Here is a 12,488-nt window from a genome sequence, read left to right as displayed (position 1 = left end):
AGCGCGTAAAGGAAAAACACAAACAAACTAATTCGTGGTTATAGCTCTCACACACACACACACACACACACAATCCATCCTTACACTTACTGACACACACACAAAGACCCTGAATGACCCCCACGGTGTAGACCCCTCCAGTGAAGCATTACAGTAGCGTCGTGTCTCTCAGGCTGGGGGGGGGGGTGTTGGGTGTGTAAGACGAGCCCTTTCACGAGATCTCGTCTCCACATTACAGCGTTAGTGAAGCCATTACTCTACTGTACTGTACTGTACTGGAGCTCGGCCGGCCAGCGGCCCAGACACCAGACACGGGAGCGCTGCCTGGCGCTCAGGGCCAGAAGGGGAGGCCTGTAACCCCATCAGGTGGAGCAGGAGAGAGACGGGGAGACAGGGAGGGAGGCTGGTGATGGTACCCTCCATCAGACGGAGACAAAGGGAACCAAGAGGACTGCCGCTCTGTCTGTTCATATTCAGAGGAGCTTCTCCATGAGTAATCGCTGCCTTTCAGAGCACAGTGGGCTTTGCTCCAGCTGCACACCGGATCAGCAGTGGTAGGCATGGAAATGTTTGTGGGACCCATTTATCCATTTACCCAAATTCTTGCTTTTTGCATACTGTGCATACTTTGGATACACCAATCATTTCTGTTTTTGTTTGTGGATTTGTGTGTGTGTGTGTGTGTGTGTGTGTGTGTGTGTGTGTGTGTGTGTGTGTGTGTGTGTGTGTGTGTGTGTGTGTGTGTGTGTTTGTGTGTGTCTGTGCAGGCAAAAGTGTGCGCGCCTGTGTGTGTGTGTGTATGCATGAATATGTGTTTGTCTGTGTGTGTGTGTGTGTGTGTGTGTGTGTGTGTGTGTGTGTGTGTGTGTGTGTGTGTGTGTGTGTGTGTGTGTGTGTGTGTGTGTGTGTGTGTGTGTGTGTGTGTGTGTGTGTGTGTGTGTGTGTCCGTTGTGCGTGCGTGTGTGTGTGTGTACCTGCTGCTGGTCCACCCGGGCCCCCGTGTGGAGGCAGAGCCGGATGGCCTCCATGCTGCCCCCCCTGACAGCCAGGTGCAGCGGGCTGCTCTTGGACTTGTCCAGGTAGTTGATGTGGGTCTCCAGGGGGTGGCCCAGCTTCTCCCCTGGCCCACACAACCCCGAGAGAGAGCCTCCTTCATCACGCTTTAAACAGATCCACTTCATAAAAGATATTGCACTCAACAGGCAGGACGGAGGAAGGTAGAAGGAGTAGAGTGGAAAGTGTATTCATGATATGATACGCTAAAAGGGGATAAATAAAGCGCTCCAGCTTTATTCTGTCATCCATATTTTTATTCTATTTTTACCATGGAGCATCACCTCTGAACGAGTTAGAAGGGAGTCTTCCCTCCCGTTGTTATCTCGCCCTGTACACAACACCGCTCTGCATGGTCCCTGTCCTCCCTACGGCCGCGGGGAGCTGCACTCCAACGCTCGGCTCATCCTGGGAATCTGGAATCCCCGTTCATTTATCCGGTAAACAACCGCGACAGGAACGTCTCGGAAAGGTCGTGCTCCGACTAAACCTCACGGCATTCCAACACGGGAACATAATGTATACATACACCCCGACCCTGCCATCCCTCACGCGGCTGTAAACACAGCACACGCTCTGCTAGGGGACGCAGAGAGAGGCCCCGGGGCCCGTCTGCTAGGGGACCCAGAGAGAGGCCCCGGGGCCCGTCTGCTAGGGGACCCAGAGAGAGGCCCCAGGGCCCGTCTGCTAGGGGACCCAGAGAGAGGCCCCGGGGCCTGTCTGCTGGGGGACCCAGAGAGAGGCCCCGGGGCCCATCACACGCTCTGCTAGGGGACGCAGAGAGAGGCCCAGGGGCCCGTCTGCTAGGGGACCCAGAGAGAGGCCCCGGGGCCCATCACACGCTCTGCTAGGGGACCCAGAGAGAGGCCCCGGGGCCCGTCTGCTAGGGGACCCAGAGAGAGGCCCCAGGGCCCGTCTGCTAGGGGACCCAGAGAGAGGCCCCAGGGCCCATCACACGCTCTGCTAGGGGACCCAGAGAGAGGCCCCGGGGCCCGTCTGACGCTCTGCTAGGGGACCCAGAGAGAGGCCCCGGGGCCCATCACACGCTCTGCTAGGGGACGCAGAGAGAGGCCCGTCCGTCTGGACGTTGTGTCGTACCGGCTGTGAGGATGACCTCCATGGACCTGGTGGCTCCGGCGAAGGCGGCGGCGTGGATGGCGAAGTGGCCCAGCTTGTTCTGACTGCACAGACGGCCCCCGCTCTGCAGCTGTGGGCAGGGAGACATGGGGGGGGGGGGGGGGGATGAGACACTGTTTGAAACGGCTCTTGGGTTGTGTTGCCTGGCGTGGGGGAGTGGCGGACATTCTGAATTAGATCTATAATTATAGCTGGAACATTTTCTCTGTGTGAAGATGACATGTGGCCTGTTTTTGGAAATCTAAAAACAGCTAAAATAATTCTTCAAACGCACAAGTTAGCAAACACTCCTTCAGCGCGCATATTAAGTGAGGACCTCAACAGACTCAAGGACATAACATATAGTATTGGAAACCAACCGATCAATATGTAATACGAATAATGAATTGGAATCACTTTACTAATGTCTACCTAAAGTGCTCGATCAAGCAATGATGTATGTGCACTCGTGTTTGTGCATGCATGCCTATGTGTGTGTGGTTGTATTTATATGTTTGTGTGTCTGTGTGTATGCAATATTGCCTCTGTGGGTGTTTGTGTATGTGTTTGTGTATCCGTATGCGTCCGTGTGTGTGTGTGTCGGACTCACCAGTATACTGAGGGCCTTCATGGCTGTGTGTGTGTGTGTGTGTGTGTGTGTGTGTGTGTGTGTGTGTGTGTGTGTGTGTGTGTGTGTGTGTGTGTGTGTGTGTGTGTGTGTGTGTGTGTGTGTGTGTGTGTGTGTGTGTGTGTGTGTGTGTGTGTGTGTGTGGACCCACCAGTATACTGAGGGCCTCCCAGTTGTTGATGGAGCAGGCCAGCATCAGCGGCGTGTTCCCGAGGTCTCCCTTCAGGTTGCAGTCCGTGTTAATGTACGACACCAGCAGCTGGGGACGGGTGGAGGGGGAGGCGTGGGGTGGGGGTGGCGGTGGCGGCGAGGGGGTGGGGGCGGAGGTGGGGAGAGGGGAGAGGGGCGGACAGGTGATTAATAGACTCCACGGAAATATATGACCTCTTCCCTCATTCTGGACCCCATCCTTCTCTTTGAACCTGCCACCAGAGATGTGTGTGTGTGTGTGTGTGTGTGTGTGTGTGTGTGTGTGTGTGTGTGTGTGTGTGTGTGTGTGTGTGTGTGTGTGTGTGTGTGTGTGTGTGTGTGTGTGTGTGTGTGTGTGTGTGTGTGTGTGTTTGTGTTTGTGTGTGTGTGACAACATGTAAGCCTTTTGGGGACCTTTTCAAATTCAAACGTTGACCCAGGTAGGTTCTTTCTTCAAGGTAAACTTAGGGGACACTGAAACCACTCCAGGTGACAAGTTAATGTAGTGCCAGTGTGAAGGTAAAGGAAGGACCACAATGTCAACATCATAACTTCAACAGCCCCCTTTTTTTTAACAACGACTCTCAAACACATTCTGGGCATCAATTGAAACCGAGACAATTCTAGCGTCACATTCGTTTGGTGGACATTTATTTTTCTTTCGGAAATGACATCGCGAAAAAAAGCGTGGTATCATTTAAAATAGCAATAAAATGTGAAAAAAGGACCGGTGTGCATTGTGGGTTCATTAAGAGCAGAGACGTCTTCACTTGACCTCGGGATGATGAGGATTTGTGTCTCTGGGTGTTTCCCTCTGTTGAGTCTCTGGACAGGCAGCCGATGTGAGTCGCGCTGTAAAGGGGGAGTTATGGCAGCAATAGCCGCCTGTCAGCGGTGGTGTAATGGGCTCCGTTAGGGAGCTGCGAGCCCTTGGCTACTGTACCGCGGGACAATAACAGCAGCAACCTTCACACATCTACGCAACACATCATTCGTGGAAGGTATTGTTTCCCTCTGCGTCGCCGTGGCGAGGGTGCCTTTGGAGTCCGACGCGGGTCGACTGCCTTTAAGGGGGTCTGCATGACGATGCAAATGATAATGCAGCGGACCACCGGATGGACACACACACGCGCGTACATGCACACGCACGCACATACTCAATATCCGGTCTGGACCAGTTTAGCCCGAGCTGTCCAGCTAATTTAAACCCGCCGTCCGGCCTTACCGAGCCTGCCTGTGATTTATGTCGCTGTGGGCGATTACAAAATGAGCATCCGGGATTTAATAACGTGCATTCAAAGTCGTAATCGAATCCAAGAAAACGGGCAGATTTAAGCCTGCATCCGTGAAAGGATTATGCAAAGATCTGGTTCCAAAAGAAAAACCCAAAACACTCCTAATTAAGTGCGATTATGATAATGAGTCTGTTTGACTTCAGCGAGCGGGATGGATCGCCCGGCGCCCGCGCTACAGCCCCTCATCCCGCGCGCCGCTAATCACATCAACCTCCGGCTGATTGGAGCGCACAAGAGAGGCGCCTCACCGGCCCCCCCCCCCCCCCCTCCACCACCTCCAGCCCCCCACCACCTCCACCCCTCAGCACCACCCCCCCCCTCCACCACCTCCACCCCTCAGCACCACCCCCCCCCCTCCACCACCTCCAGCCCTCAGCACCACCCCCCCCCCCCTCCACCACCTCCAGCCCCCCACCACCTCCACCCCTCAGCACCACCCCCCCCCCAGCTCTGGAGGGGGTAGGGTGGAGGGGGGGGATGTGTGAACGGACTATAAGGTGGATGTGCCCCCCCGCCCCCCTCCTCACCTCCACCAGCGGGGTGTGGTTGTGGCTGATGGCCAGGTGCAGTGGGGACATGAGGGCGTTGTTGAGGATGTTGGGCTCGGCCCGGAGGTCCATCAGCGCTCTGCAGCTGGCCGCCTGGTCCCTCTCCACGGCCCAGTGCAGCGGCGTGCCGCCCTGCCCGTCACGGCCGTTCAGCTCTGGGGGGGGGGGGGGGGGGGGATACGGGTCGAAGGTACATGCGCACGCACATAAATACATTCCGTACGCTTTCGCACACACATGCGTGTACACGTACGTGCACTCATGCCTACACACATGCACACATCTGCATGTACAGGTGCATGCGCCCATACACACGCGTGTTCCTTCTCAAGAGGTCTTCCCTGTTGTTTGAGGGGGGTTCTTGCTCTTTGGGGGGCGAGGGTAAGAGGTGCCATAAACATGCGGCCTGTGAAGCCCTTTGAGACGGTCAGCGCGATTTAGGGCTCAACAAATACAGTTTACCTGACTTGGCACACACGCAAACAATTAATATGCATCAGCTACAAAAATATCATATCCTAAATGTCTTTATATGTAATGTGCATTACTATTAAAGGTCCTTTCATTGTTTGTGTGTTTTATTCTACATTTTAACCATCTAACCTCTACAGTGTAGTTCTGCTTCTACACACACACACACACACACACACACACACACACACACACACACACACACACACAGAGACACACACACAGGACACAAAGACACACACACACACACACACAAAGACACACAAACACCCATCACACACAAAGACACACACACACACACACACACACACAGTCCTCTCCATACATTCGTTTCCCCCCAGCTTGTGTACAGTAGCTGATGGATGGGGGGGGGGGGAGGCTCACCCTCGGGGGGCAGCAGGGAGGTGATGAACTGGATGAGGGAGACGTGTCCCCCCCCCGCCGCGTGATGGAGCGGGCCGGCTCCGCCCTCGTCCCTCTCCTCCAGCAGGGCGGGGCTCCTCTGGACCAGCCGCTCCAGCGCCGCCAGCTCGCCCCTCTCCGAGAGCTGTGGGCGGGGGGTTATAGTGATAATAGAAGTGGTAGTAGCAGTAGTAGAAGGAGGAGCAGGAATAGTAGTGATTGCTGTAGTATTGGTAGAAGTAGTTGTAGTGGTAGTAGTAGTCGTATTCTCAGTAGCAGTAGTAGTAGTATGGTGGTTTTCTAGCATTGGTAGGGCTAGCAGTAGCTGTATCAACAGAGGAGCAGTAAAGAGGGCATCACCTCGAACACGTTGACGCCGGCCCTGGCCGTCTCCTCGTCCTCCATCACATACGTGTAGCAACTGTTCTGGGAGAGGACCTCCCTGGTTTGATTCATCAGCGCTCCGAGGGCGGGAGCGAGCCTGCAGGGGGGAGGAGGTGCTTAGTGGGAAGGACAGCGCGGACACATCTCACCGAGAACGGAGAGCGGAGGCACACATGCACACACGCACGCACGCACACACACACAGACACACAGCCGCATACACCTGCATATACACATAGATACACACCGATGAATAGACACAAAGCACACAGACGCCCACGCACACATACACACAAACACACAGAAATTCAGCCTCATACACACACACATGTATACACACACACACACACACACACACACACACCGATACTCAGCCTCATACAAAAACGCACACACACACACACACACACACACACACACCTCTGAGCGACAACACATATTTCACAACTATATTTACTCATTGACTCATGACTGAATATGTGTTTTTCCAGTCGAGACGGAGAACCATCACAGTGGAAGCACAAACAACATTGGAGCAGCAACTACAGCAAGCGCTCCCCGGCCAAAAAGCATGAGCAGAGTTCAGATGGCGCTGTGGGAACCACAATCAACAGTTAGCGTGTTTTGTGTCCACACACAGTGTTCATCCGGGCAAACACACACAGACACACCGGCACACACACACACACACACACACACACACACACACACAGAAGCTGTGAACAGATGCATAGTTAACGCAATCAACACAATCACAGACACATATGCCTCCGTTGGCGCTGCACATAGTCATGTGACAGGTCATGTGACCAGACCAGGGCCCCGAAGGCTGGTTCTGGATGTGAAGGAGGAAAGGAAACGTAGGGCACACACACACACACACACACACACACGCACACGCGCACACACACACACACACACACACACACACACACACACACACACACACACACACACACGACTTTCCCCTTCACCGGAGAGGGCATTCAAGTCCACTGTGTGTGTGTTTGGAAACCTAGGGGGATGGGAGGGGGGGGGGGGGTCTGAGGAAAGCAATTAAGTTCTTCACAGCTGGAGGGTAGGGGTGGGGGTGGTGGTGGGGGTGGTGGTTGGGGTGGTGGTGGGGGTGGTGGTGGTGGTGGGGGTGGGGGAGGTTGTCGCTCCCTGATGTCTTAGGAAATAACCCGGCTGGATTGAATTGGAAGAGGCTGTGTAATTGTATCGGTTGATGGCGCCTGGGCAAACGACGTCCACCGAAATCGCTTTACTCCAGGGAGCGCTGGTCGGAAGGCACCTTTGACCCCATGGTGGCGGAAGTTTTAACCGCCAAGATACGTCCCGCTGTCGGCCGGGGGCCGGGCGGCTCTCTCCAGGCCGTAAACACAGGGGCGCCACACTTTCGTTGGATTTGATTGTTTGTTCATATATCTATTTATTTGTACCTCTAAGAATAGCCAGCAGCAGGCTCACACAGTAGTAAAGGGTGACCAAGTAGAGACAATGTTGATCAAAGTGGCAGTGCTGATGCAAATTAATTTGTCTTCATTGGTGCATTGATCTTGGAGAAGAGAGACACTTGGCCAATCAATAATCAACCAAACCGCAATGTATGGTCCACCAGAGCGATCAATTAAATTTACTCTGTCTCTATTCCTCGTCTCTATTCCTTCTCTCTCTCTCTCTCTCTCTCTCTCTCTCTCTCTCTCTCTCTCTCTCTCTCTCTCTCTCTCTCTCTCTCTCTCTCGCTCTCTCTCTCTCTCTCTCTCTCTCTCGCTCTCTCTCTCTCTCTCTCTCTCTCTCTCATAATAAATGAACTCCCAGTGTGTTTTTGTTTATTGACTTAGCAGACTAATGTGCATGGAGTTATGATGGTAAATTATGGCTACGTTGTTTCATGCATATGACATAATTGAATCCCATTCAATTGTCTTGATAACTCTTGGGAAGCAGTGCATTTTCAGACAGATCGTTAACATCAAATATCTAAAAGATGTTTCCTGGCAAAACCTGACGTACTCAAGTTATCTCAGACTTCCTATATGGTGAGTGAAAAGCTGGGGAATTATGTGATTTAATAATTCATGTCCTCCACAACACATACCTCGTTAAAGGAAACCAACATTTATCGATTTGATTTGAATGATTTCAGTGGCGGGAAGTGCAGGGAACAGAATCAAATGTTCTTTGTGAACGTACAAGAAATGCCCCCGTAGATCTCTGCATTGCAGTCTACCATTATAATACCAGCACAGCTTTAGTCAAAGGCTGAAGTCTCTATTTCTAAGAGGGATATTAATAAAGTCACAGGCATAAACCTCTGCAGAACAGTGTCGTAAAAACGTAGGTTGTTGACTTGTGCCCTAAGCTGATTAAAATCTGGGTGTTCCTATTTTCCTTCCTGCTTTTTCCAAGAAAGATTATCAGGCGCTATACGTTCCACTAATGAATGTCTTCCTATAGCCTGTTTGAAGAGGCGCTGTGGACAGGAGCCATACTGCTCTTGCATTTATTAAAAAATATGATCCACAGAAAGACAAAGATATTCAATACACCGACAGGTGTATTGAATATCTACTATGACACTAAACAATGTCATAGTTAGACAGACGGCCGCGCCATACATTATGTAAAACTCCACCATGGCCTGTGTTGGCTGCCGTCTGCTTAAAGTGAAATGCATTATTAGCAAACAATCCCGATCGAATGCGTTCAATGGGCAACAGCGGTAGTAGGCAATGTTGTTTTAGTACGGCAGAGAGCGATTTCGAAGGGTCAGGCAAGAGCAGAACAAGCAGAATAAACATTGGTCTTGTTTAATTAATCGGAGAGCGATTCATTGCAGAAATGTAAATCAAACAAAGCAGCACTAGGGTGTACGATCCATCAGTAGATAAGATGGATGACTCGCTGAAGGTCTGAACTGAACACCACAGTGGCTCTGATAGTTTTGTTTTTACTACACCTATTTAAGTCAAATGGCATTAAATATACAAAACAATATTCAACCTCAAGATGGAGGAATAAACCAGTGGAAGAAAAGCAACATTTAAATAACATTTCTTAGTCACAAACTAAACTATTAAATCAAGGTGATAAAGATATAATAGACGCAAATTGATCAAATAAACAAGAGTACACTCTTCCAACTGGGAATACAAGTCGATAAATATCAAATTGATACAGACGTCGATAGAAGAAGCACTTACTTGGCAGATGGTGAGAGTATTATTAAGAGCCTTGAGAGTTTCCAAAGTCCAACGTTCTCTTCCCCCGCCCAAAGCAACTGGGACGGCCAAGTGTGTTCAGCACTCCCTCTCTCTGTCTCCAGACGTATCTATGGAGACACGAAGGTCTCCCGTGACGGTGGAGCACTCCCTCATGTTCTCCCTGAGTGAGGAGGGGAGCCTGTGTGGTCATCTGAAAGGAGATATGTCCTGATGCATCACATTAGGCCCACTGCGTGACAGATACCCAGGATATATCCTGCAGAGCACTGTGATGAGGTTAGGCTCATCATCATGGGTCTTGATAATTGCGGCAGACTGATATAGCCCTTTTTAAGTGGGATACATTATAAGGCGTGGTGGTGAGAGTTGCTGCTGGATATCCGTTGCTGTTCTTCGTCTGTTTCGTTATCAACGCCGGGGCTAAATGTGGCTCGCTGTTTATGTCGTGTTTGGGGTTGTCTGTGAATAATTATGAATAAGTAGATAGGATGCAAATCTGTGATCCAGGCGGGATGGAATTCCAACTTTATCTTAAAATGTGTTATTGACAAAACACGGTCTTATGACCCATTGCAGAAAGAAAGAACAATGAACCGAACGAGTACAAAGTCTTTACCTTCTTTGGTCAAAGCTAACTCTTCTTTGGTAAAGCTTCTTTATGTTCTATAGGCCCCTAGTTTGTCAAGATTGAGTGAAGAAAGTGATTCCAGACCTCCTTGTTTATGGTGGGGATTATGGGTGATTCGTCAAGAGAAAGAAAAGAAAAATAGAAGATTGAGAGTGGACTCGCTCTTTATCTAGTGGATTATCAGATAAGGTATATCATTATGCACGGATTACATTTACATTGCAAAGCCATGTCAAGGGAATACGATCTGCACAGATATGGGCTTGTTATTGTTGCTGTCTCATAGATAGGAGATATGTATTGCTAGCGATACTGCTGTTTTTCCTTTTCCTTGCTGGTAGTTCTTGAGAGTAATGGAAGTTAGAGTTTGTTTTGGTATGGGAGAATACTCAACCACAAATACAGATGAAATAGTATCCAGAGTTAAAGTATCTAATTTAAATGCAGTGTAATTTGTATTAATAATGCAATATCACACACAACTATCTTTCTGCAGTCTAGGGTTGGTTTTGCAATAGTAAAAGTTATTAAGGATTGTCTCAAACATTCAATCATTTAGTGCTTAAGAATAGCAATAAAAAAAAAAAATCAGCCATCATGAAATGGATAAGGAATTAGCCTTCCAACAATGACATCAGTAAAGACTTACAGACGTTTACAGATGCTTCTGTCGGTGAATCATAGCTTCATGTTGGAGCCGGAACGGGAATGGGCATAACTCCGGAGTCCAGGCCATGAGTTCCGGTCTGATGGGAGCACGTGAGTGTTGTGAAAGCGGGAGTCACAGTAAGGACCAACGGGCTAAGAGCAGGCTGGACCCACAACTGCCCTGGAGCCTCTGTGAGAGGAAGCAGACCCCTGCGTGGCCTCAGTTTGTGTGATGATGTGAACTACACAAATCACATTACACCGCAGCTTGGCTTGGCAACCTTCACCACGATGCATAGTGCATAGCAACCGTGACACGGCTCAGATTATTTTAAACGCAAATCTTTGATACAATATAATATAACTAAATAGAATATTTATATTAAAATACAATATAACATATAAAATGCAATATAATGTAATCTAATGTAATATAATATACCAAAATTCAATTCCTAATAGACTATCTTATATAAAAAATGCTTTTTAATAGGCTTTCCGATGTAAGTGGAAGTGGTTCTGAGACAGCGTGCTGGGCAGCGATCGGTCCACTCGCTGTTCATTAACAAAACTTGCCTTCGTGGCAGACAATAACTTATACATTATAATATTCAAAGATCATCATTAACAATGGAACCCATCCGACCCTCTAACCAACCTCTTATTGCTAATATTTAACAACATAACGAGTGACATCACCAGTATTATATTTCCTACAGTGGTTTTAAAAGAGATAAAGCCAAACAAGTGTGGATGTCATAGCGCTTCTAATGGTCTTTGAGAAGCTGGATCGCAGCCCGGGAGCAGAGTGTTTGCGCTGAACAAGCTGTACTGCGATTATTCTTTCTCCAAGACTGGAATGGGACAGCCCTGAGACAATGGAGGGAGCTCACTACACCCCCACATCCAGCCTCAAATGTACCTGTGTGTTTGTACAAGAGTAGTCCAACGTGTTTATGTTGTCGCATGAAAGAGCCGTGAATATGAACAAGCGCACCTGCCCGCGTGGTGACAATGTAGGCCTACGACACGTTATGATTCGCTGCCGCCTGCCGACTCCGATAGCGAGAGCGATGGTGATGCATATGACTAATGTATGGCGGGCCCCGTGCGGCCGCGCTCCAATGCAAACGTGTTTTACATCTGCTGCTGCCCCAGTCACGCGAGGCATCACCGCGGTTACGGAAGCCGTCGCACATAACTGAATCATACATCGATGTCATAATGCATTTAGCATTTCAAGTTGATGCATTACCAAGAACTGGAACAACAGCAAACAGCCGCGATAAGTCGTCCCCCTGTTCGGTATTCCCCTTTGCGTCCGCTGCCACTAATACACATTGGAAATCTTTTTCAATTGGACTCGCTCGCTCGGGCTGATTTGCATATTGAGTGTTTCAGCAGGCAAGCCTACATCCTTAGGCAACGGGCAAATGCACTCGTTACTTCAAAAGCTATTTAAAGTGTTTTTTCTCAAGTGTTACGGCTTCTTTTAGGTCCACGTTGCTAGGTAAGTGGCCGAGGATAGAGAGGTATACAGGTCACGCAACATCATCACCCATGCTGAGTCCATTAACCTGCAGCTGGCAGTCGGGAGTTCAGCTGATGCATAAGAGTCTGTTTATGACGTGTGTGTGTGTGTGTGTGTGTGTGTGTGTGTGTGTGTGTGTGTGTGTGTGTGTGTGTGTGTGTGTGTGTGTGTGTGTGTGTGTGTGTGTGTGAGAGAGAGTGAACCTGGTGACAGCATGGTGCGTTGGTGTTCCATCAGTTATAAATGAGCTTCCATGGGGGGGGCGTGGGTGTTGAGGCCCTGAGGGAGGGCAGCCATTGGCTGGCTGTCTCCAAGCTGCCCCTCATCTGCCATTGGCTTAGACTGAGGCTCCATCTACGGCAAGCATT

At 49.9% G+C, this 12,488-nt stretch overlaps 1 protein-coding gene across 1 annotated transcript in view; it reads right to left on the bottom strand.

Annotated features, from left to right (window-relative positions):
- The window catches only part of trpa1b (transient receptor potential cation channel, subfamily A, member 1b), a 29,664-nt gene extending 17,510 nt beyond the window's left edge, over positions 1–12,154 (bottom strand). Inside the window, exons 1-9 of the mRNA XM_056583843.1 lie at positions 11,845–12,154; positions 10,591–10,779; positions 9,293–9,503; positions 6,063–6,183; positions 5,685–5,847; positions 4,809–4,984; positions 2,949–3,056; positions 2,152–2,260; positions 975–1,120 (exon numbers count right to left, since the gene is read on the bottom strand). Coding sequence (XP_056439818.1) covers positions 975–1,120; positions 2,152–2,260; positions 2,949–3,056; positions 4,809–4,984; positions 5,685–5,847; positions 6,063–6,158 — 798 coding nt within the window. The 5' untranslated portion in view covers positions 6,159–6,183; positions 9,293–9,503; positions 10,591–10,779; positions 11,845–12,154. The remainder of the gene's footprint in view (positions 1–974; positions 1,121–2,151; positions 2,261–2,948; positions 3,057–4,808; positions 4,985–5,684; positions 5,848–6,062; positions 6,184–9,292; positions 9,504–10,590; positions 10,780–11,844) is intronic.
- Positions 12,155–12,488: the final 334 nt, after the last annotated feature.

Source organism: Gadus chalcogrammus, chromosome 23 (assembly GCF_026213295.1).
Source record: "Gadus chalcogrammus isolate NIFS_2021 chromosome 23, NIFS_Gcha_1.0, whole genome shotgun sequence".
Taxonomy (NCBI): domain Eukaryota; kingdom Metazoa; phylum Chordata; class Actinopteri; order Gadiformes; family Gadidae; genus Gadus; species Gadus chalcogrammus.
This window is presented reverse-complemented; position numbering and strand designations above follow the sequence as displayed.